Below are 26,238 nucleotides of genomic sequence, written 5' to 3'. Positions count from 1 at the left end.
TCAGGCCATCAAGCCTACTACTGTTGTGTAGTACAGTATTTAAATTCTCTCATTAAAAAAATCTGCACTAAGCCATCAACACACGGTTCATTTGTACGTTTACATATAATATTACACTTCGATTAAACCCCCCCCCCAAAAAAATTGTTTTATTTTTATTATCACCTGCGTTACCCACTCCAATCAGCAGATGGCGATGTGCATATTTTAGGCGATGCTGCCAGTGTGACGTCTAATGTAGCGGACGGGACACTTCTTCAACAGGAACAACAGTTAGTCGGCCACCTCCGTAGCCGAAAACATTAAATGTTTTTAGGCTGTTTTGATGTACATTAGTCACTGTGTTTTAAACATACTTCTGTTTTGTCTACTTGCTGGTCCATTTAATGTATTATTTACGTTGTTTATCAGGTAGCTGGCTTCCCAAATTAGCTTTGCACTAGGCTAATCGCTAATGCTAAGTAGCTAGCTAGCTAACATCCCCGACCATGAGTTCACTAAACTACTCCACTCCTGCTAAAGAAGAGGGGGCCGTCACAGTTAAACAAGAAGTAGAGGATGAGGCTTATTACAGTGAAAGAAGAAGAGAAAGAAGTTACAGTGACAGAAGAGAAAGAAGCTTTTGAAGTGAAAGAGGAGGAGGATGTTACTGTTAAACAAGAGGAAGAAGGAGTTTTCGGAGTGAAGGAGGAGGGGGAGATTACTGTCACGTTGAAAGAGGAGGAGGAAGGAGAGGAAGAGGGGCAGATTACTTTCACGTTGAAAGAGGAGGGAGGAGGGGAAGAGGAGGGGCAGATTACTTTCACGTTGAAAGAAGAGAAGGAGGAGGAAGAGGGGCAGATTACTTTCACGTTGAAAGAAGAGGAGGAAGAGGAACAGATTACTTTCATGTTGAAAGAAGAGGAAGGAGAGGAAGAGGAGATGGGAGACCTGAGTAACACCAGTAAGTATGGTCTTAAAAACTGGGGCACAAACTCTTCAGTCCTTGAATATTGCTAGGTCACATGTTTGAAAACCAGCTATTGAAATGTAAAAGTTACTAATATTTATTTATAAACGTGGAAGTGCTTTATTGGAAAACCATAGGGTGAACAATCCTATGGGAAAACCTACCATGTGAACGGTTTCTAGATTTCTAGGTCACATTGTGAATGAGCTATTGAAATTAAGTGGTTTGTTAAACATTTTATTATATAAATGAAAATAGTGTGCAACACTGGACAGTTGAAATGAGGTTTCTAAATCATGTGGTGAAAGAGGTGATTCTCATGAAAAGTGTCTGTGGACATATTTCTCATTACCGTAACACTTGTTCAAGTTGCTGTAAAAACGTTTATTCACCCATGATGCACCGTCTAGTGGAGTAGTCCTTAGAGGAGCACACGTTATTTAACATTTTTCACTTATATGCGTTCAGAATGAGTCTTTTCTCAAAAAAAACCTTTATGACACTGAACCTTGTCAATACCAAAATGACAAAAAAGCTCAAATTTTAGAAAAACTTAGAGAACCATTACCTTACCAACATGGAGACATGAATGGGCTTTAGTGATGTGGTAAACACTTAGAGAACCATTACCTTACCAACATGGAGACATGAATGGGCTTTAGTGATGTGGTCAACACTTAGAGAACCATTACCTTACCAACATGGAGACATGAATGGGCTTTAGTGATGTGGTCAACACTTAGAGGACCATTACCTTACCAACATGGAGACATGAATGGGCTTTAGTGATGTGGTAAACACTTAGAGAACCATTACCTTACCAACATGGAGACATGAATGGGCTTTAGTGATGTGGTCAACACTTAGAGAACCATTACCTTACCAACATGGAGACATGAATGGGCTTTAGTGATGTGGTAAACACTTAGAGAACCATTACCTTACCAACATGGAGACATGAATGGGCTTTAGTGATGTGGTAAACACTTAGAGAACCATTACCTTACCAACATGGAGACATGAATGGGCTTTAGTGATGTGGTAAACACTTAGAGAACCATTACCTTACCAACATGGAGACATGAATGGGCTTTAGTGATGTGGTAAACACTTAGAGAACCATTACCTTACCAACATGGAGACATGAATGGGCTTTAGTGATGTGGTAAACACTTAGAGAACCATTACCTTACCAACATGGAGACATGAATGGGCTTTAGTGATGTGGTCAACACTTAGAGGACCATTACCAACATGGAGACATGAATGGGCTTTAGTGATGTGGTAAACACTTAGAGAACCATTACCTTACCAACATGGAGACATGAATGGGCTTTAGTGATGTGGTCAACACTTAGAGACCCATTACCTTACCAACATGGAGACATGAATGGGCTTTAGTGATGTGGTCAACACTTAGAGAACCATTACCTTACCAACATGGAGACATGAATGGGCTTTAGTGATGTGGTAAACACTTAGAGAACCATTACCTTACCAACATGGAGACATGAATGGGCTTTAGTGATGTGGTAAACACTTAGAGAACCATTACCTTACCAACATGGAGACATGAATGGGCTTTAGTGATGTGGTCAACACTTAGAGGACCATTACCTTACCAACATGGAGACATGAATGGGCTTTAGTGATGTGGTAAACACTTAGAGAACCATTACCTTACCAACATGGAGACATGAATGGGCTTTAGTGATGTGGTCAACACTTAGAGAACCATTACCTTACCAACATGGAGACATGAATGGGCTTTAGTGATGTGGTCAACACTTAGAGAACCATTACCTTACCAACATGGAGACATGAATGGGCTTTAGTGATGTGGTAAACACTTAGAGAACCATTACCTAACCAACATGGAGACATGAATGGGCTTTAGTGATGTGGTAAACACTTAGAGAACCATTACCTTACCAACATGGAGACATGAATGGGCTTTAGTGATGTGGTAAACACTTAGAGAACCATTACCTTACCAACATGGAGACATGAATGGGCTTTAGTGATGTGGTAAACACTTAGAGACCCTTTACCTTACCAACATGGAGACATGAATGGGCTTTAGTGATGTGGTCAACACTTAGAGACCCATTACCTTACCAACATGGAGACATGAATGGGCTTTAGTGATGTGGTAAACACTTAGAGGACCATTACCTTACCAACATGGAGACATGAATGGGCTTTAGTGATGTGGTAAACACTTAGAGAACCATTACCTTACCAACATGGAGACATGAATGGGCTTTAGTGATGTGGTAAACACTTAGAGAACCATTACCTTACCAACATGGAGACATGAATGGGCTTTAGTGATGTGGTAAACACTTAGAGACCCATTACCTTACCAACATGGAGACATGAATGGGCTTGAGTGATGTGGTAAACAGTTTGCTGACTCATGTCTGTCTCCTATTACTTCCAGATGAAGCTAAGGGCCTCTCATTACTAAAACACACATTTCTCTTTACCGCATCATTTTTAGGCCCGTTTCGGTAATGACAACCTTCATTTCAGTAATGATAATAAGCTAATTCTAATGTATCGTCAATGGGTGTGCTGTGCTGGTAACTTTCATTATTTACTAGGACCACTGCTTTCACCGATTGTATAGATTATTTTGTAAACCAAGAGTTATCTGATTAAGTAGGGGTTGTCAATAAATATGGGTGTAAAAACCCTATTTAATTAACATAAAGCCACAGTCTGGAGTTTGTGTTTCAGCAAAGAGCAACACTGCCACTTAAAGAAGGATATCCCCCCATTTTGACACGTGCACCTGTTATAACACTTACCTATAGTGTTGTTAGATATCCCACCTGTTATAACACTTACCTATAGTGTTGTTAGATATCCCACCTGTTATAACACTTACCTATAGTGTTGTTAGATATCCCACCTGTTATAACACCTACCTATAGTGTTGTTAGATATCCCACCTGTTATAACACTTACCTATAGTGTTGTTAGATAACCCACCTGTTATAACACCTACCTATAGTGTTGTTAGATATCCCACCTGTTATAACACCTACCTATAGTGTTGTTAGATATCCCACCTGTTGTAACACCTACCTATAGTGTTGTTAGATATCCCACCTGTTATAACACCTACCTATAGTGTTGTTAGATATCCCACCTGTTATAACACCTACCTATAGTGTTGTTAGATATCCCACCTGTTATAACACCTACCTATAGTGTTGTTAGATATCCCAGTTGTTGATCCATATCCCACATATTTAGATACTTAAACGGCATATCATGTTATGCCATTTTCCCTGTGAATCCTTTTCAACATAGAAATACATATACAATACCTTAGAACTACACTTATCCACGTCTGATAGAGATCAGTACAGTTTGATGATGTATTGGGTTACTGAATCTCTGATAGAGATCAGTACAGTTTGATGATGTATTGGGTTACTGAATCTCTGATAGAGATCAGTACAGTTTGATGATGTATTGGGTTACTGAATCTCTGATAGAGATCAGTACAGTTTGATGATGTGTTGGGTTACTGAATCTCTGATAGAGATCAGTACAGTTTGATGATGTATTGGGTTACTGTCACGGTTGTCGAAAGGAGAAGCCGACCAAAGTGCAGTGTGTGTGTGTCGTTCCACATTTTATTTTCACTGTGAAACTATGCGATACATAAACAATAAACTGAAGTAACAAAACAACAAACCGTGACACAGAGGTGAAACATACACTACTCCAAAATAATTTCCCACAAACCCAGGTGGAAAAAAACCCTACTTAAGTATGATCTCCAATTAGAGACAACGAGGACCAGCTGCCTCTAATTGGAGATCATGCCAAACAAAACCAACATAGAAATACAAAACTAGAACATGAACATAGAAATACAAAACATAGAAAAACACCCGCTGTCACGCCCTGACCTACTCTACCATAGAAAATAACATCTTACTAAGGTCAGGACGTGACAGTTACTGAATCTCTGATAGAGATCAGTACAGTTTGATGATGTATTGGGTTACTGAATCTATAATGAGCCTTTAGCTGATCAGTGGGCAATAGCCGGCCCCCTACCAAGATGGGCTGGCCCCCCCTACCAAGATGGGCTGGCCCCCCTACCAAGATGGGCTGGCCCCCCTACCAAGATGGGCCAGCCCAGCCAGCCTGAGTTCATGCAAACTCAGATTCAAAGTCAAACGCAGCATCAGCAAAGAGACCTGTAGACATGACATCATCTATTATTATAGAGCTCTGCTCAGCCTATAAACATGACATTATCTATTATTATAGAGCTCTGCTCAGCCTGTAAACATGACATTATCTATTATTATAGAGCTCTGCTCAGCCTAAAAACATGACATTATCTATTATTATAGAGCTCTGCTCAGCCTATAAACATGACATTATCTATTATTATAGAGCTCTGCTCAGCCTGTAAACATCACAATATCTGTTAATATTGAGCTCTGCTCAGCCAATAAACATGACATTATCTATTATTATAGAGCTCTGCTCAGCCTGTAACATGACATTATCTATTATTATAGAGCTCTGCTCAGCCAATAAACATGACATTATCTATTATTATAGAGCTCTGCTCAGCCTATAAACATGACATTATCTATTATTATAGAGCTCTGCTCAGCCTGTAAACATGACCTTATCTATTATTATTATAGAGCTCTGCTCAGCCTGTAGACATGACATTATCTATTATTATAGAGCTCTGCTCAGCCTAAAGACATGACATGATCTATTATTATAGAGCTCTGCTCAGCCTAAAGACACGACATTATCTATTATTATAGAGCTCTGCTCAGCCTATAAACATGACATTATCTATTATTATAGAGCTCTGCTCAGCCTGTAGACATGACATTATCTATTATTATAGAGCTCTGCTCAGCCTAAAGACATGACATGATCTATTATTATAGAGCTCTGCTCAGCCTAAAGACATGACATTATCTATTATTATAGAGCTCTGCTCAGCCTAAAGACATGACATTATCTATTATTATAGAGCTCTGCTCAGCCTGTAGACATGACATGATCTATTATTATAGAGCTCTGTTCAGCCTATAAACATGACATTATCTATTATTATAGAGCTCTGCTCAGCCTGTAAACATGACATTATCTATTATAGAGCTCTGCTCAGCCTAAAGACATGACATTATCTAGAGAGCTCTGCTCAGCCTAAAGACATGACATTATCTATTATTATAGAGCTCTGCTCAGCCTAAAGACATGGCATTATCTATTATTATAGAGCTCTGCTCTGCATAAAAACATGACATTATCTATTATTATAGAGCTCTGCTCAGCCTAAAGACATGACATGATCTATTATTATAGAGCTCTGCTCAGCCTAAAGACATGACATTATCTATTATTATAGAGCTCTGCTCAGCCTAAAGACATGACATTATCTATAGAGCTCTACTCAGCCTAAAGACATGACATGATCTATTATTATAGAGCTCTGCTCAGCCTAAAGACATGACATTATCTATTATTATAGAGCTCTGCTCAGCCTAAATACATGACATTATCTATTACTATAGAGCTCTGCTCAGCCTAAAGACATGACATGATCTATTATTATAGAGCTCTGTTCAGCCTATAAACATGACATTATCTATTATTATAGAGCTCTGCTCTGCACAAAAACATGACATTATCTATTATTATAGAGCTCTGCTCAGCCTAAAGACATGACATTATCTATAGAGCTCTGCTCAGCCTAAAGACATGACATTATCCATTATTATAGAGCTCTGCTCAGCATAAAAACATGACATTATCTATTATTATAGAGCTCTGCTCAGCCTAAAGACATGGCATTATCTATTATTATAGAGCTCTGCTCTGCATAAAAACATGACATGATCTATTATTATAGAGCTCTGCTCAGCCTAAAGACATGATATTATCTATTATTATAGAGCTCTGCTCAGCCTATAAACATGACATTATCTATTACTATAGAGCTCTGTTCAGCCTAAAGACATGACATTATCTATTATTATAGAGCTCTGTTCAGCCTATAAACATGACATTATCTATTATTATAGAGCTCTGCTCTGCATAAAAACATGACATTATCTATTATTATAGAGCTCTGTTCAGCCTATAAACATGACATTATCTATTATTATAGAGCTCTGCTCAGCCTAAAGACATGACATTATCTATAGAGCTCTGCTCAGCCTAAAGACATGACATTATCTATTATTATAGAGCTCTGCTCAGCCTAAAGACATGACATTATCTATTATTATAGAGCTCTGCTCAGCCTAAAGACATGACATTATCTATTATTATAGAGCTCTGCTCAGCCTAAAGACATGACATTATCTATTATTATAGAGCTCTGCTCAGCCTCTAACCATGAAACAAAAATAGATTTGAAGCTCTACTGTTAGTGGTGATATGTAGCAGTGAAGCAGGGCTCCCTTGTAATAGATTAGATTTGAAGCTCTACTGTTAGTGGTGATAAGTGGCAGTGAAGCAGGGCTCCCTTGTAATAGATTAGATTTGAAGCTCTACTGTTAGTGGTGATATGTAGCAGTGAAGCAGGGCTCCCTTGTAATAGATTAGATTTGAAGCTGTGCTGTTAGTGGTGATAAGTGGCAGTGAAGCAGGGCTCCCTTGTAATAGATTAGATTTGAAGCTTTACTGTTAGTGGTGATAAGTGGCAGTGAAGCAGGGCTCCCTTGTAATAGATTAGATTTGAAGCTCTACTGTTAGTGGTGATATGTAGCAGTGAAGCAGGGCTCCCTTGTAATAGATTAGATTTGAAGCTCTACTGTTAGTGGTGATATGTAGCAGTGAAGCAGGGCTCCCTTGTAATAGATTAGATTTGAAGCTCTACTGTTAGTGGTGATATGTGGCAGTGAAGCAGGGCTCCCTTGTAATAGATTAGATTTGAAGCTCTACTGTTAGTGGTGATATGTAGCAGTGAAGCAGGGCTCCCTTGTAATAGATTAGATTTGAAGCTCTACTGTTAGTGGTGATATGTAGCAGTGAAGCAGGGCTCCCTTGTAATAGATTAGATTTGAAGCTCTACTGTTAGTGGTGATAAGTGGCAGTGAAGCAGGGCTCCCTTGTAATAGATTAGATTTGAAGCTTTACTGTTAGTGGTGATAAGTGGCAGTGAAGCAGGGCTCCCTTGTAATAGATTAGATTTGAAGCTGTGCTGTTAGTGGTTATAAGTGGCAGTGAAGCAGGGCTCCCTTGTAATAGATCTGTATCTCAATGGGTCTCCCCACTAAAATAAAGGTGAAATAAAACAAACAATATGTTTTCTTTATTATTATTTCGCACTTGTTGCAAATATCTCAATGCCCGATTGTTTGAAAAAATTATTCTTCGACAATATTGAAGTACTGTATGTGAACACTACTACTCAAACACCAAAAAAACGGCACAGATTGGCCCATAGGTGGCACTGTAAGAAGCATTCAAAGTAGAAGGTTCAGCCCGCCACCCTGTTTGACGTACAACCTAGAACCTTGGTACAAGTGTTTCTCATCATAGTGAACGTATTTGCCTCATGAGCCTATGACCTCCGCCATATCTTCTCATGAACCAAACATCTGATCGACGCCAAACTCAAAGTCCATTAACCATTAACTCAAATCATGTCCGTCTCTCGTACGTTTGAGTAAAGATAAACAACAAATAAAAAATATCTCTAAAGATTAAATAAAATTCCATCTTTGTTAAAAATAAAAATAATTGTCTTCAATTAAACTGTAATAACTCCACTTCTCTCTATCAACTTGAAAACTTGAAGTGTTTTGATCGTTACATGTCCACAAGGGAGGAGGTATAATATGTATAATACTTCCATGCTGCTGTCTCTTTCAGCCTGGACCTCGCTTTGTTCACGGGGGGCTTTGTCATTCTGAAACAAGGAAAGAGCCTTCATCAAACTGTTGCCACGAAGTTTGAAGCACAGAATTGGCCCAGCATCGTCCGGGTTAGGGGAGGGTTTAGCCAGCCGGGATGTTCTTGTCCCATCGCGCTCTAGCGACTCCTTGTGGTGGGCAGGGCGCATGCACGCTGATGCCGTCGCCAGTTGTACAGTGTTTCCTCTGACACATTGGTGCGGCTGGCTTCCGGGTTAAGCGAGCAGTGTGTCAAGAAGCAGTGTGGCTTGGCAGGGTCATGTTTTCGGAGGACGCATGACTCTCGACCTTCGTCTCTCCTGAGTCCGTACGGGAGTTGCAGCGATGGGACAAGACTGTAACTACCAATTGGAAATCACTAAATACGGGACAAAAAGGGGGTAAAAATATTTATAAATACTATTTCCCTTCAAGGGGCCCGAACCATGAAAAGCAGACCATTATGCCTTCTTCATCAAACCTTACAGTTGGCCCTATGCTTTGGGGCAGGTAGCGTTCTCCTGTCATCTGCCAAACCCAGATTTGTCTGTTGGACTGCCAGATGGTGAAGCGTGATTCATCCCTCCAGAGAACGCATTTCCACTGCTCCAGAGTCCAATGGTGGCGAGCTTTACACCACTCCAGCCGACGGCATTGCGCATGTTGATTTTAGGCTTGTCTGCGGCTGCTCGGCCATGGAAACCCATTTCATGAAGCTTCCAACTAACAGTTCTTGTGCTGATGTTGCTTTCAGAGGCAGTTTGGAACTCAGTAGTGAGTGTTGCAGCTGAGGACAGACTATTTTTACACGCTACGTGCTTCAGCACTCGGCGGTCTCGTTCTGTGAGTTTGTGTGGCCTACCACTTTGCGGCTGAGCCGTTGTTGCTCCTAGACGTTTCCCCTTCACAATAACAGTACTTACAGTTGACCGGGGCAGCTCTAGCAGGGCAGAAATTTGATGAACTGACTTGTTGGAAAGGTGGCATCCTATGACGTTGCCATGTTGAAAGTCACTGAGCTCTTCAGTAAGGCCATTCTACTGCCAATGTTTGTCTATGGAGATTGCATGGCTGTGTGCTCGATTTTATACACCTGCCAGCAACGGGTGTGGCTGAAATAGCTGAATCCACTCATTTGAATGGGTGTCCACATACTGCTGTATATATAATGTATATTTATTATTATGATGAACATAAGTGTTTTTTAAATATTGGAAATATTCTGAAAACTTGACCTCAAATGTTCTGAACTCAGGTTATGGAGGGATCTAGTCTGGCTTAAAACTCATAGGAAGTAGGATTGCATAAATCTGGTAACTTTCCATGAATTCCCTGGTTTTCCAGAAAACCCGGTCAGAAGATTCTCGGATTCAGGAGGGAATAAGTACACATAGTAAGTAGTACTATATAGTCAATATCAGCATACACGTGTAATAGTAGGTATTACTATATAGTACACGTGTAATAGTAGGTATTACTATATAGTACACATGTAATAGTAGGCATTACTATATAGCACACGTGTAATAGTAGGTAGTACTATATAGCACACGTGTAATAGTAGGTAGTACTATATAGCACACGTGTAATAGTAGGTAGTACTATATAGCACACGTGAAATAGTAGGTAGTACTATATAGCACACGTGAAATAGTAGGTATTACTATATTGCACACGTGTAATAGTAGGTATTACTATATTGCACACGTGTAATAGTAGGTATTACTATATAGCACACGTGTAATAGTAGGTATTACTATATAGTACACGTGTAATAGTAGGTATTACTGTGTAGCACACGTGTAATAGTAGGTATTACTATGTAGTACAATCCCATTTTAAAGTTAATAGATGTAGTCAATATCAGCATAGAATATGAAAAAATAAAATAAACTATATTTCCCAAGAGCCCTCCCCAGGTTGCAGCTAATATAAACCTTCCCCTCCCACCAAAAAGAGAATAGGAGTGATTTATATTGTACTTTACAACAATCTCTTTCTCGTAGACTCCATCTGTTCTGCATCCAGCTGCAGGGCTGTGACATGACAAGAACAAATGGCCCATCCACAGGGCTCCCTCTATTCTAATAGACCATCCACAAGGCTCCCTGTATTCTAATGGCCCATCCGCAGGGCTCCCTATATTCTAATAGACCATCCACAAGGCTCCCTGTATTCTAATGGCCCATCCGCAGGGCTCCCTATATTCTAATAGACCATCCACAAGGCTCCCTGTATTCTAATGGCCCATCCGCAGGGCTCCCTATATTCTAACAGACCATCCACAAGGCTCCCTGTATTCTAATGGCCCATCCGCAGGGCTCCCTATATTCTAATGGCCCATCCACAAGGCTCCCTATATTCTAATGGCCCATCCACAGGGCTCCCTCTATTCTTGTCCCATAATCTAAATGTCAAATCTAGTCTACTGGACTAGAAAAGGAGGAAAATAGACCGAACAAAACCAATTATGGTGAAATACAAATAAATACATGTAAAACCTAATAATGTTTGTCCAGTCGCTGTTTGATAGGGACATAGTATAAACAATTCAACAGATCATGATTTGGTCATTACTGTTCAGTTCCCTGGGATATTCTGTTAGTGAGTCTAGGCGGGTCAAAAGAAAATAACAATGACTGATCCCGGCCCACAAACAGACAGGGGTTGGATAGAAATAAGAATTCAGGAGTGAAGGAAGGAAAGAGAGGAAGCTCCTCTCCCTGTAGGCTTTACAGACGCTCCCCACGGACACAGGGGTTCGATAGAAATAAGAATTCAGGAGTGAAGGAAGGAAAGAGAGGAAGCTCCTCTCCCTGTAGGCTTTACAGACGCTCCCCACGGACACAGGGGTTCGATATAAATAAGAATTCAGGAGTGAAGGAAGGAAAGAGAGGAAGCTCCTCTCCCTGTAGGCTTTACAGACGCTCCCCACGGACACAGGGGTTCGATATAAATAAGAATTCAGGAGTGAAGGAAGGAAAGAGAGGAAGCTCCTCTCCCTGTAGGCTTTACAGACGCTCCCCACGGACACAGGGGTTCGATATAAATAAGAATTCAGGAGTGAAGGAAGGAAAGAGAGGAAGCTCCTCTCCCTGTAGGCTTTACAGACGCTCCCCACGGACACAGGGGTTCGATATAAATAAGAATTCAGGAGTGAAGGAAGGAAAGAGAGGAAGCTCCTCTCCCTGTAGGCTTTACAGACGCTCCCCACGGACACAGGGGTTCGATATAAATAAGAATTCAGGAGTGAATGAAGCAGCCATTTGCTATCACATATGAAAATAAATGGTCTTTTGGAGTGAAATAATGTCTTGCTTGGTTCTGTTTATATGCGCTAGTGCATGAGAACGGGCAAGGCACAATCAGAAAGATGGCGTTATGCCCAGGAATGTAACCGAGGGTGGGAAAAGAAACGTTGTAGTCACTCCACAATACTAACCTAAATGACAGAGTGAAAGGGAAGCCTGTACAGAATCAAAATATTCCAAAACATGCATGCTGTTTGCAATAAGGAACTAAAGTAAAGAAAGAAGTTAACTTTATGTTTGGGGAAAATCCAACACAACACATCAATGAGTACCACATATGTTCAAGGTGGTGGCTGCATCATGTTATGGGTATGCTTGTCACCTGCAAGGACTAAGTATAAAAAGAAACCGAATAGTTCTAAGTACAGGCAAAATCCTGGAGGAAAACTGAGAAACAAATTCACCTTTCAGCAGGACAATAACCCAATACACAAGGCCAGATATACAGTGCATTCGTAAAGTATTCAGACCCCTTGACTTTTTCAAAATGTTGTTTTATGTTACTGCCTTATTCTAAAATTGATTCAATAGTTTTTTATCTTGATCTTAACCTCTAGGCTACCTATCGCCCATTAAACCACATAGGAAGGTTTCATTCAGGGCTCTGTTTAGTATTTAACTAAATACTTTGTCTTTAGCAGGAGAGCGACCAGACTCTCACTCTGACAGCGGGGAGAGTCATTCAGGGGAACCAGACCCAGAGACGTCCAAACCAGCGAGACGACACCACTGCTCCCAGTGTGGAAAAAGTTTTAACCGATCACAACACCTAAAATTACATGAGAGAACACACACAGGAGAAAAGCCTTACCACTGTTTCCAGTGTGGAAAGAGTTTTAGTCAGTTAGGGAGCCTGAAAGGTCATAAGAGAACACACACAGGAGAAAAGCCTTACCACTGTTCCCAGTGTGGAAAGAGTTTTAGTCAGTTAGGGAGCCTGAAAAGTCATAAGCGAATACACTCTGGAGAGAAGCCTTACCACTGCTCCAAATGTGGAAAGACATTTACATGGTTAGTGGGCCTGAAAATGCATGAGAGGACACACACAGGAGAGAGGCCTTACCACTGTTCCCACTGTGGAAAGAGTTTTAGGTTGTTAGGGATTCTGAAACTGCATGAAAAAGCACACACACGAGAGAAGTCTTACCCCTGTTCCCATTGTGGAAAGAGTTTTAGGTGGTTAGGGACCCTGAAAACGCATGAACGAATACACACACAAAAAAAGGAAAAGCTCTACCAATGTTCGCTGTGTGGAATGAGTTTTTCCCAGTTAGAAGCCTTGAATAGGCATGACAGGACACACACACGTGAGGATAAGCCCTACCACTGCTCCCAGTGTGGAAAGAGATTTAACTGGTTAAGGCAGCTGAATAAGCATGAAAGAATACATACACAGGAGGAGAAGACATACCACTGCTCTCATTGTGGAAAGACATTTTCCCAATCAGAGGACCTGAAATCACATGAGAGAATAGAGAGGCTGTGTTCTGATTTGTGTTTTTGACTCATAATTTGTGTTTTTGTTTCATCCTCATGAAATCAAATTGTATATATGAAACCAGAATAAGGTTCCTGTTGTTGTTTTTTCATTTAGAGACATGATCATGTCTAATATCAGATGTCTATTGGGTTTTGATGATGAGCTTTGATTGATTGGATACAAGTATAAACCCTCTGTTGTTCATCATATGCTTTTCATATTGCAAAATGTACATAGTTATGTAAGTAAGTAGCTGTCACATAGAGTAGGCCAGAAGGCTAAACTGGAAAACCTAACCTCTATCAAAATAAAAAAGATGGCAGACCCGCAAACGTTCTTCTGTGCTTATTTACATAGTGATTCCGGAAAAGTAACAGTACTGCCATTCAAAGTATACCTGCTAGGGACAGCTAAAAACAATGCTGCCCCCCATCCACAGCTCAATCCAAAATGCCTCTTCAATGAACTGAAAGAGAGGCTCCTTTTGTAGGGGTAGACCCTCCCATCAGAACAATTAACACTCATTAATTAAGCACTTACCTATTCAAACCTATATTTTCCATTCAACCAAACATACTAAAGTATATACATTGCAACACATTTTTTTATGAAACAATATCCCAATATAACATTTACAAAATCATAACACTACTGACATGGTGTCTTTTAATATGCCCCTTTACATTAACGAGCCATTCGGGACAGGCACTACAAAGTCAGCCCGATTCCCTTAGCTCGGGTCCTTATCCAGCATACCCGGAAGCTACAGCGTTGGAGAGAGAGAGAGGAACAGAACAAACAAACAAACAAACAACGTGCTCATCCCTAACATCGATTTGTATAATAAACGTTGCTTCAATTAAACATGAATGCTTATCTGTATACTCTTTATACCATAACCGGTTACCGACGGGAGGTAAGTGTAAAATGTATGTACTAAGATAGGGACGTTAACTGGTGTGTCGACCCACATTATTAACGTAGCTGATAACGGAGCAGGGAGGCGCGCTGAGTGTGTGTGTGTGTGTGTGTGTGTGTGTGTGTGTGTGTTCGTGTACCAAATGCTGCCTGCGGCCAGTGATGGACTTCTCCGTCACAGTAGCCTTGCACAAGCCTTTGTATTTGTATTTATTATGGATCCCCACTACTCTTCCTGGGGTCCAGCAAAATTAAGGCAGTTCTACATGTTTAAAACATTACAATACATTTATAACAGATGTCTTAACATATTAAGTGTGTGCCCTCAGGCCCCTACCCCACTACTACATATCTATAACACAAAATCCATGTGTACATGTGTATATGTAACCGATGTGAAATGGCTGGTTAGTTAGCGGTGGTGCGCGCTAATAGCGTTCCAATCGGTGACGTCACTCGCTCTGCGACCTTAAGTAGTTGTTCCCCTTGTGCGACAAGTGCCGCGGCTTTTGTGGCGCGATGGGTAACGATGCTTCGTGAGTGTCAGTTGTTGATGTGTGCAAGGGTCCCTGGTTCGAGCCCAGGTTGTGGCGAAGAGAGGGACGGAACCAACACTGTTACATATAGTGTATGTTATTGTGTGTTTGTATGCATGGGTCTATGTTTGTGTTGCTTTACAGTCCCCGCTGTTTCATAAGGTCTTTTTTTAATCTGTTTTTTAATCGAATTTGACTGATTACATCAGTTATTACCTGATGTGGAATAGAGTTCCATGTAGTCATGGCTCTATGTAGTACTGTGCGTCTCCCATAGTCTGTTCTGGACTTGGGGACTGTGAAGAGACCTCTGGTGTCATGTCTTGTGCAATAGATGTCCGAGCTGTGTGCCTGTAGTTTAGACAGACAGCTCGGCGCATTCAACAAGTCAATACCTCTCATAAATACAAGTAGTGATGTAGTCAATCTCTCCTCCACTTTGAGCCAGGAGAGATTTACATGTATATTATTAATGTTAGCTCTCTGTGTACATCCAAGGGCCAGCCGTGCTGCCCTGTTCTGAGACAACTGTAATTTCCTGATTCCCTCCTCTTTGTGGCACCTGACCACACGACTGAACAGTCGTCCAGGTGCGACAAAACTAGGGCCTGTAGGACCTGCCTTGTTGATAGTGTTGTTAAGAAGGCAGAGTAACGCTTTATTATGGACAGACTTCTCCCCATCTTAGCTACTGTTGTATCAATATGTTTTGACCATGACAGTTTACAATCCAGGGTTACTCCAAGCAGTTTAGTCACCTCAACCTGCTCAATTTCAACATTATTCATTACAAGGTTTAGTTGAGGTTTAGGGTTTAGTGAATGATTTGTCCCAAATAAAATGCTTTTAGTTTTAGAAATATTTAGGACTAACTTATTCCACCCATTCTGAAACTAACTGCAGCTCTTTGTTAAGTGTTGCTGTCATTTCAGTCGCTGTAGTAGCTGACATGTAGAGTGTTGAGTCATCCTCATACATAGACACACTGGCTTTACTCAAAGCCATAAAACATATGTTTTTCCAGCAACAGACTATGATCGATAATGTCAAAATCCGTACTGAAGTCTAACAAAACAGCTCCCCCCCCCAATCTTTTTATCATCAATTTCTCTCAGCCAATCATCAGTCATTTGTGTACATGCTGTGCTTGTTGAATGTTTTTCCCTATAAGCGTGCTGAAAGTCTGTTGTCTATTTGTTAACAGGAAAATAGCATTGTATCTGGTCAAACACAATTTTTTCCAAAACTTTACTAAGGGTTGGTAACAGGCTGATTGGTTGGCTACTTCAGCCTGTTAAGGGGGCTTTACTATTCTTAGGTAGGGTAATAACGTTTGCTTCCCTCCAGGCCTGAGGGAACACACTTTCTAGTAGGCTTAAAATGAAGACAAGGCAAATAGGAGTGCAATATTGTCCGCTATTATCCCCCTGGCTTGTCTGACCCAGAACGGCTCATAGGAGCAGAAGCCTATCTCCTGTTTCTGTAGTGTGAGGCAGCTTGATGTACAAGTTCTTCCCCTGGACAGGATGCTAGTCTATTAACTTATTATATAGATTCATCAAATTTAGCCTTTGTTGAGTCTTACCTTAACCTCTTCCTAGGGAGTTTTTCCTAGCCACCGTGCTAGGAACATCTGCGTTGCTTGCTGTTTGGGGATTTAGGCTGGGATTCTGTATAACACTTTGTGACATCAGTTGACGTAAAAAGGGCTTTATAAATAAATGTGATTGATTGATTGAATAGTATTTTGTAAATGACTTGGAGATTGGGAAATGAATTTGATAAAATTTGATTGGATACCTAATTTGCATGTTGTTAATTTAATTTGATTACGTGATTTGAATATTGCTAATTGAATTTTACTACATAATTTCAATATTGCTAATTTAATTTGATTACGTGATTTGAATATTGCTAATTTAATTTGATTACGTGATTTGAATATTGCTAATTTAATTTGATTACGTTATTTGAATATCGCTAATTTAATTTGACCACATGATTTGGATATTGCTAATTGAATTTGACTACCTAATTTGAATATTACTAAATGTGAATGATTAAATGGATGAATAGTAGCATTTCTTGATTCTAAGCTTAACGTCTCTATTTGTTCCCTCAACATGGTGGGATCGTCTGTTTCTGTCTTTAGTCTACCCTCGTCTGTTGCTGTCTCTGTCTTGTCTGTTTCTGTCTCTCTCCATCTACCTTCTTCTGTTGCTGTCTCTGTCTTGTCTGTTTCTGTCTCTCTCCATCTACCCTTTTCTGTTGCTGTCGCTGATCAACCCATCTCTTTTCTCTCTCCATCTACCCTCTTCTGTCACTTTCTCTGTCTTGTCTGTTGCTGTCTCAGGCTCTCGTTTGTTACTGTCTCCTTCTGTTATGACCTGTTCTGTTCTCCTGGTGTCTCTCTCCGTCATATCTAATTCTTCTGTTGCTGTCTTGTCTGGTGTCTCTCTCCATCCCCTATTCTTCTCTCTGTCTTGTCTGATGTCTCTCTCCACCCCGTATTCTTCTGTTGCTGTACCTGCGTCTGCATTCAGAAAGTATTCAGACTCCTTCACTTTTCCCACATTTGTTACAGCCTTATTCATTTTTTTATTGTTTATTTTACCCACTTTTTCTCCCCAATTTCGTGATATCCAATTACTATCTTGTTTCATCGCTGCAACTCCCAAATGGGCTCGAGAGAGGCGAAGGTCCTCCGAAACATGACCCGCCAAACCGCGCTCCTTAACACCCGCCTGCTTAACCCGGAAGCCAGCTGCACCAATGTGTCGGAGGAAACACTGTTCAACTGACAACCGTAGTCAGCCTGTAGGAGCCCAGCCCGCCACAAGGAGTGGGATGAGCCAAGTAATGCACCCCCGGTCAAACCCTCCCCTTTGTGCTCCGCCCTATGTTACTCCCTGTCACGGCCAGTTGTGACACAGCCTGGGAACGAACCCGGGTCTGTAGTGACGCCTCAAGCACTGTGATGCAGTCCCATAGACCGCTGCGCCACTCAGGAGGCCCACAGCCTTACTCTAAAATTGATTAAATCGTTTTTCCCCCCTCATCAATCTACACACAATAACCCATAATGACAAAGCAAAAACAGGTTTTTAGAAATGGTTACAAATGTATATATACACAAAAAAAATGAAATATGACAGTATTCAGACCCTTTACTCAGCACTTTGTTGAAGCCCCTTTGGCAGCGATTACAGCCTCGAGTCTTCTTGGGTATGACGCTACAAGCTTGGCACACCTGTATTTGGGGAGTTTCTCCCATTGTTCTCTGCAGATCCTCTCAAGCTTTGTCAGGTTGGATGGGGAGCATCGCTGCACAGCTATTTTCAGGTCTCTCCAGAGACGTTTGATTGGGTTCAAGCCCAGGCTCTGGCTGGGCCACTCAAGGACATTCAGACTTCTCCTGAAGCCACTCCTGCTTTGTCTTGGCTGTGTGCTTAGGGTCGTTGTCCTGTTGGATGGTGAACCTTCACCTTAGTCTGAGGTCCTGAGTGCTCTGGAGCAGGTTTTCATCAAGGATCTCTCTGTACTTTGCTCCGTTCATCTTTCCCTCGATCCTGACTAGTCTCCCAATCCCTGCCGCTGAAAACATCCCCCTCGGCATGATGCTGCCACCACCATGCTTCACTGTAGGGATCGTATTGGCCAGGTGATGAGTGGTGCCTGGTTTTCTCCAGATGTGACACTTGGCATTCAGGCCACAGAGTTCAATCTTGGTTTCATTAGAATCAGAGAATCTTGTTTCTCATGTTCTGAGAGTCCTTTTGGAGCCTTTTGGCAATCTCCAAGCGGGCTGTCATGTGCCTTTTACTGAGGATTGGCTTCCGTCTGGTCACTCTACCATAAAAGCCTGATTATTGGAGTGCTGCAGAGATGGTTGTCCTTCTGGAAGGTTCTCCCATCTCCACAGAGGAACTCTGGAGCTCTGTCAGAGTGACCATCAGGTTCTTGGCCACCTCCCTGACTAAGGCCCTTCTCCCCATTGCCGGGCAGCCAGCTCTAGGAAGACTTGGTGGTTCCAAACTTCTTCCATTTAAGAGGGATGGAAGCCACTGTGTTCTTGGGGACCTTCAATGCTGCAGAAAGGTTTTTGTACCTTCCCCAGATCTGTGCCTCTACATAATCCTGTCTCTGGGCTCTACGGACAATTCCCTCGACCTCATGGCTTGGTTTTTGCTCTGACATGCACTGTCAACTGTGGGACCTTATACAGACAGGTGTGTGCTTTTCCAAATCATGTCCAATCAATTGAATTTACCACAGGTGGACTCCAACCAAGTTGTAGAAACATCTCAAGGATGATCAGCAGTGTAACAGGGGTCGTATAAAGGGGACCAAGGCGCGGCGTGTAGAGTGCTCATACTTATCATTAAAGTTAACACTTAAACAAAACAACAAAACGACAGCCAACAGTTTCGTCAGGTGATACTCACAAAACGGAAAACAACTACCCACAAAACCCCATAGACGAACCCCAACTTAAATATTATCTCCAATTAGAGACAACACGAACCAGCTGCCTCTAATTGGACATCATCCAAAACTCAACCTAGAAATAGAAAAACAAGAACAAAACATAGAAACAAAAAAACAGACTGCCCACCCATATCACACCCTGACCTAACTAACCAGAGAAAAAACAGCTCTCATAGGTCAGAGCGTGACAAGCAGCTTGTGCTAGGGACAATAAAAAGCCACTCTAAAATGTGCAGTTTTGTCTCACAACACAATGCCACATGCCTCAAGTTTTGAGGGAGTGTGCAATTGGCATGCTGACTGCAGGAATGTCCACTGGAGCTGTTGCCAGAGAATGTAATGTTAATTTCTCTACCATTTCTTGTTTTAAATAATTTGGCAGTACGTCCAATCGGCCTCATAACCACAGACCACGTGTAACCACGCCAGCCCAGGACCTCCACATCCAGCTTCTTCACCTGCGGGATTGTCTGAGACCAGCCACCCGGACAGTTGATGAAACTGAGGAGTATTTCTGTCCGTAATGAAGCCCTTTTTTGGGGAAAAACTCATTCTGAATGGGTGGGCCTATGCCCTCCCAGGCCCACCCATGGCTGCGCCCCTGCCCAGTTATGTGAAATCTATAGATTAGGTCCTAATTAATTTATTTGCATTGACTGATTTCCTTATTTGAACTTTAACTCAGTACAATTGTTGCATGTTGCGTTTATATTTTTGTTCAGTATAGAAGTGTTCAGAAACATCTTCTATTCTCACAATAAAATTACAATAAAAGTGACTCCAATATGTTATTCACCATTTTTAAGGCCTATTGGGCAAAATATACTGCTCAAAAAAATAAAGGGAACACTTAAACAACACATCCTAGATCTGAATGAAATAAATAATCTTATTAAATACTTTTTTCTTTACATAGTTGAATGTGCTGACAATAAAATCACACAAAAATAATCAATGGAAATCCAATTTATCAACCCATGGAAGTCTGGATTTGGAGTCGCACTCAAAATTAAAGTGGAAAACCACACTACAGGCTGATCCAACTTTGATGTAATGTCCTTAAAACAAGTCAAAATGAGGCTCAGTAGTGTGTGTGGCCTCCACGTGCCTGTATGACCTCCCTACAACGCCTGGGCATGCTCCTGATGAGGTGGCGGATGGTCTCCTGAGGGATCTCCTCCCAGACCTGGACTAAAGCATCCGCCAACTCCTGGACAGTCTGTGGTGCAACGTGGCGTTGGTGGATGGAGCGAGACATGATGTCCCAGATGTGCTCAATTGGATTCAGGTCTGGGGAACGGGCGGGCCAGTCCATAGCATCAATGCCTTCCTCTTGCAGGAACTGCTGACACACTCCAGCCACATGAGGTCTAGCATTGTCTTGCATTAGGAGGAACCCAGGGCCGACCGCACCAGCATATGGTCTCACAAGGGGTCTGAGGATCTCATCTCGGTACCTAATGGCAGTCAGGCTACCTCTGGCGAGCACATGGAGGGCTGTGCGGCCCCCCAAAGAAATGCCACCCCACACCATGACTGACCCACCGCCAAACCGGTCATGCTGGAGGATGTTGCAGGCAGCAGAACGTTCTCCACGGCTTCTCCAGACTCTGTCACGTCTGTCACGTGCTCAGTCTGAACCTGCTTTCATCTGTGAAGAGCACAGGGCGCCAGTGGCGAATTTGCCAATCTTGGTTTTCTCTGGCAAATGCCAAACGTCCTGCACGGTTTTGGGCTGTAAGCACAACCCCCACCTGTGGACGTCGGGCCCTCATACCACCCTCATGGAGTCTGTTTCTGACAGTTTGAGCAGACACATGCACATTTGTGGCCTGCTGGAGGTCATTTTGCAGGGCTCTGGCAGTGCTTCTCCTGCTCCTCCTTGCACAAAGGCGGAGGTAGCGGTCCTGCTGCTGGGTTGTTGACCTCCTACGGCCTCCTCCACGTCTCCTGATGTACTGGCCTGTCTCCTGGTAGCGCCTCCATGCTCTGGACACCGCTGACAGACACAGCAAACCTTCTTGCCACAGCTCGCATTGATGTGCCATCCTGGATGAGCTGCACTACCTGAGCCACTTGTGTGGGTTGTAGACTCCGTCTCATGCTACCACTAGAGTGAAAGCACCGCCAGCATTCAAAAGTGACCAAAACATCAGCCAGGAAGCATAGGAACTGAGAAGTGGTCTGTGGTCCCCACCTTCAGAACCACTCCTTTATTGGGGGTGTCTTGCTAATTGCCTATAATTTCCACCTGTTGTCTATTCCATTTGCACAACAGCATGTGAAATTTATTGTCAATCAGTGTTGCTTCCTAAGTGGACAGTTTGATTTCACAGAAGTGTGATTGACTTGGAGTTACATTGTGTTGTTTAAGTGTTCCCTTTATTTTTTTGAGCAGTGTATAATCCAAAACACAACCAAAACAAACTGCAAATACATCCAACACGTTTTTTTTTTACTCAAATGCTTGATGTGGTCAGTGACAGAGGAATATGGTACCAGACATGAATACATCATAAATGAATTTGTCCTCATGACTTCACATGGACTAGATCCATAGAATGCCCTCATTTTATTTTAAACGGTAAAACAGATAAACATTCTTTAAATAAAAGGTGCCATTCTGTAATTTAGCTTCCCTGTCGAAATACACATGGAGGTGAATGTATCAAACTCTGGCGGTTTGCGTATGTGTTAATCAAGTGCTATTTGCATTTGCTCTGTTTACATTTGCATATGTTACCTTACATAATGTGGCTTTTTTAGAGGAGTATCAATAAGATGGCTAACTTTGATAAAGGACCCCAAATAACTACTGATTTTCTGGTTCATTACTAAACGTTTTTGGTTGAGTCAATTTCAAACTTGTATTTTTATTTTTTCCCCCTCAGAATATTTAGGCAAGTAAGCTGGCTAAATCATTGACCCTGCTTTGTTCTGTATGCCTCAGGTCTAAGTGTGTTAACTTTATTAGGATCCCCATTAGCTATTGCAGCAGCAACTCATCCTGGGATACACATAAAACAAATAAATACATGAGAGTTTACACAAGTTATAGACAACAACAACATAAGATATTACATTACAAATAAAAAATGATGTGATTGCGTAGAGAAAAGTACTGGTAAGAAGTAAGAGAACATGCTATCTGGTTGTTTTGCAATGACTTACGACAGAATAAAAAATGTAGTGAATATTTGTCTTATCTTCGTTTCTCACTCCAGTCAGCAGATGGCGACTTAAGTCTTTCAGTTGAGGCCTCTTGCGTGACGTCTAATCTAGTGGACGGGAAAGGACACTTCAATAACAACACGGTTACTGATTCAACCATCTCGCTAGCCAACATAAAACCGACGTATTTACGTTTCTTTGGCAATTCTTTCGTATATGAATCTCGGTGTTTTAAACACAATTATGTTTACGTATCTACTGGTTTACTTCAAAGTAATTTGCTTGTTAACTCTGCAAAAAACGTGTTAAGTTTGATACTGAGCCTAGCACTAGGCTTGTCGCTAATGCTAACGTCCCTGACCATGAGCTCTCTAAGCTACTCCCCTCCTGCTAAAGAAGAGGAGTTCTGCTGGTCGGAGAAAGAAGCTCTGGGGCTGAACATTGTCGTGAAAGAAGAGGAGAATATTACAGTGAAAGAAGAGAAAGAACCCTTTGCAGTGAAAGTGGAAGAGGAGGCTATCTCAAAAGAGGAGGAGGAGACAGAAGACCTGGTTAACATCAGTGAGTACTGGTTTAAAAACGGGGCAAAAACTCAACACTTGTTGAACTAATCTGTGTGTTTTATAAAATCCGCAGATGGAACCATTGAATTCAGACATTAAAACCAGGGACGTAGCGGACCGTAAGCACTGTTTCAACCCCTTTTTATTTGCGAAATTGCGTTTTACATACCTTTTTTATTTTGTTAACTGGCGTTTACCCACTTATTGCGTTCCCAGTGTTGATCAGAGCTCAGAACGTTTATATTCTTGATCTGAGTTCTTATCGCGTCTGCCTCTTAGCCATTGAGTGGAATCATGAACAGTTGTTTGTTCGTTATGTTTGACTACGCCCCCCCCGGATTTGCCTTGTTAGCAGCATGTTGCGTTTCTTTTACGCCTGCTACGTTCGTTTTTGCAGGGATGGGTATAATTTGTGGTACATTCCAACAGGAATCTGTTCCAAAAACGTTGTAAATAACAAGGTTGCCAAAAAAACAGCTCATACAAAGTTGTATAGTGGCAGAATAGGATACCGGGTAAGGAGTTTATTCCGAAAAATGTCTGTCCTCACTCTTGTAGCCTACGGACAAACATTAAGAATAAACTACGTGGTGAGTTGATGCCTATTCGGCAGCTAGTTAGTTAGCTAGGTGAATTATTCATGCTACTTTGTATGTGGCGTTTGTTGGCAACCTTGTACTTTACGAAGTTTTTGGAACATATTCCTGTTGTGACGTTCCACAAATTATACCCACCCGTTTAGATCTCGCCTGTCCTGGGACAATTCGAGGGCCACTGAGATGTGAAACAAACTACCCCAGCTCGGAGTCGGGCTCAGCAGACCAACGGCATGTGGCTATACAAGTAGGCAACTAGACACCGCTGCTGACAGACTAGTGGGTTTCCGAGATTCTGGATATAAAGTACTTTTTTTTCTATTGGACACAAAATAATCTGAAACACAACCAAAACAAACAGCAAATGCATCCAACAAGTTTGTAGAATCACAAGCTTAATGTAGTCATTGCGTGCTAGGAATATGGGAACAAATACTTATTAAAATAAGTAGGTGCCAGGCACACCGGTTTGTGTCAAGAACTGCAACGCGGCTGGGTTTTTCACTCTCAGCAGTTTCCAGTGTGTATCAAGAATGGTACAACACCCAAAGGACATTCAGCCAACTTGACACAACTGTGGGAAACATTGGCGTCAACATGGACCGGCATCCCTGTGGAACGCTTTTGACACCTTGCAGAGTCCCATGCCCCGACAAATTGAAGCTGTTCTGGGGGCAGAAGTGGGTGCAACTCAATATTAGGAAGGTGTTCTTAATGTTTTGTACACTCAGTGTATGTTGCCCTAAGAGTTGTGAGAAGTTGGTAGAATCTTATTCCAAGTGATTCACAGCTGTAATGGCCCCCAAAGGTGCATCTACCAAGTATTAACTCAGGGGGGTGGAGAATAAAATCCAATTGTGATATTAGAATGTTTTAATTTTTTAATTTTCAATCAGCAACATGTTAAAAAGGTTAAAGAGGATGTAGCCCTGTAATACTGTTGAGATTGTCTAGCAGATTTAAGTCAAAACTGTAACTATGGAACATTCACTGTCTTCTTGGTTAGCAACTCCAGTGAAGATTTGGGCTTTAGTGTTGTAGGATATTGTCCTGCTGAAAGGTGAATTCCTCTCCCTGTCTCTGGTGTAAAGCAGACTGAAGCAGGTTTTCCTCTAGGAGTTTGTCTGTGCTTAGCTCGATCCCCATTTATTTTCATCCTGAAAAATCCAGAAAAACTCCCTAGTCTTTGCCAGGTGTCAGACATACACATAGCATGATGCAGCCACCACCATGCTTGAAAAATAATGAGGCGGTGGTTACTCAGTGATGTGCTGTTGGATTTTACCCAAACATAAGGCTTTGTATTTAGGCCAAAAAGTGTAACTTATTATGTGATTTGTTAAGCTACATTGTACTTATAAACAAACGGACTGAATACTTATGCAACAACTATTTCTAGAATGTTCTTTTCACTTTGACATTATGGAGTATCTGTGTAGATCAATGACAAAACAAATTGCAATTGCATCTGTTTCAATCCCACTTTGTTGCGCAAGAAAATTTGGAAAAAGACATTCGAAGGGGTGTAGATTTTCTATAGGCACTGTAAAATGGGCCACCAGCAAAACAATATCAAGGAAACAAAATGCAGCCTATAACATGACTGAATTTTATGAAATGTTGCAAAGACTGGCCTGAGGTGAGTGAGGGATCTAGTCCAGATTAAACCTAATAGGAAGACAGTTTTATTTAATGGAGGTTTCATTCAGGTCTCTGTTTAACCAAATACTCTGTCTTTGGCAGGAGAGAGACCAGACTCTGACAGCGAGAAGAGTCCTTTAGGGGAACCAGACCCAGAGACGCCCAAACCAGCAGGACCACACCACTGCTCTCAATGTGGAAACAGTTTTTCTACGTTAGGGAACCTAAAACGTCATGAGATGGCACACACAGGAGAGAAGCCTTTCCAATGTTCCCAGTGTGATAAGAGTTTTACCCAGATAGGGAGCCTGAAAAGGCATGAAGGAATACACAAAGAAGGGAGGAAGACCTACCACTGCTCTCAGTGTGGAAAGAGATTTACTCAGTTAGGGAGCCTGAAAACACACAAGACAATACACACAGGAGAGAAGCCTTTTCAATGTTCCCAGTGTGATCATAGTTTTACCCAGATAGGAAACCTGAATAGGCATGAAGGAATACACACAGGAAAAAAGCCCTACCAATGCTCCAAGTGTGACAAGAGATTTTTACGATCACAGTACCTAAAATCACATGAGATGACACACACACAGGAAAAGTCTTTCCACTGCTCCCACTGTGGAAAGAGTTTTACTCAGTTACGGAGCTTGAAAAGACATGAGGACACACAAATGAGAGAAGCCC

At 41.7% G+C, this 26,238-nt stretch overlaps 1 protein-coding gene across 2 annotated transcripts; it reads left to right on the top strand.

The window, feature by feature from the left end:
• Positions 1-242: 242 nt before the first annotated feature.
• On the top strand, positions 243-13,973 carry LOC123725379 (uncharacterized). 2 transcript variants are annotated; one of them, XM_045690535.2, is made up of 2 exons: positions 243-943; positions 12,803-13,973. In XM_045690535.2, exons 1-2 carry the CDS (start codon positions 559-561, stop codon positions 13,663-13,665), a joined length of 1,248 nt encoding a protein of 415 aa, XP_045546491.2. In that variant the 5' UTR covers positions 243-558; the 3' UTR covers positions 13,666-13,973. The 2 variants fall into 2 exon arrangements, with proteins under 2 accessions (XP_045546491.2, XP_045546490.2); XM_045690534.2 differs by having other exon boundaries at positions 12,800-13,973.
• Positions 13,974-26,238: the final 12,265 nt, after the last annotated feature.

Source organism: Salmo salar, chromosome 12, assembly GCF_965601325.2.
Source record: "Salmo salar chromosome 12, fSalSal1, whole genome shotgun sequence".
Classification (NCBI taxonomy): Eukaryota; Metazoa; Chordata; class Actinopteri; order Salmoniformes; family Salmonidae; genus Salmo; species Salmo salar.
The sequence above is the reverse complement of the archived record's forward strand: the minus strand, read 5'-3'. Positions and strand labels throughout refer to the sequence as shown.

Coding starts and splice junctions, on each gene's coding strand:
- LOC123725379 (XM_045690534.2), top strand. CDS start 559: ATGAGGCTTATTACAGTGAAAGAAGAAGAGAAAGAAGTTACAGTGACA. Junction 944..12,799: donor GGGAGACCTGAGTAACACCA/GTAAGTATGGTC, acceptor CTTTGTCTTTAG/CAGGAGAGCGACCAGACTCT.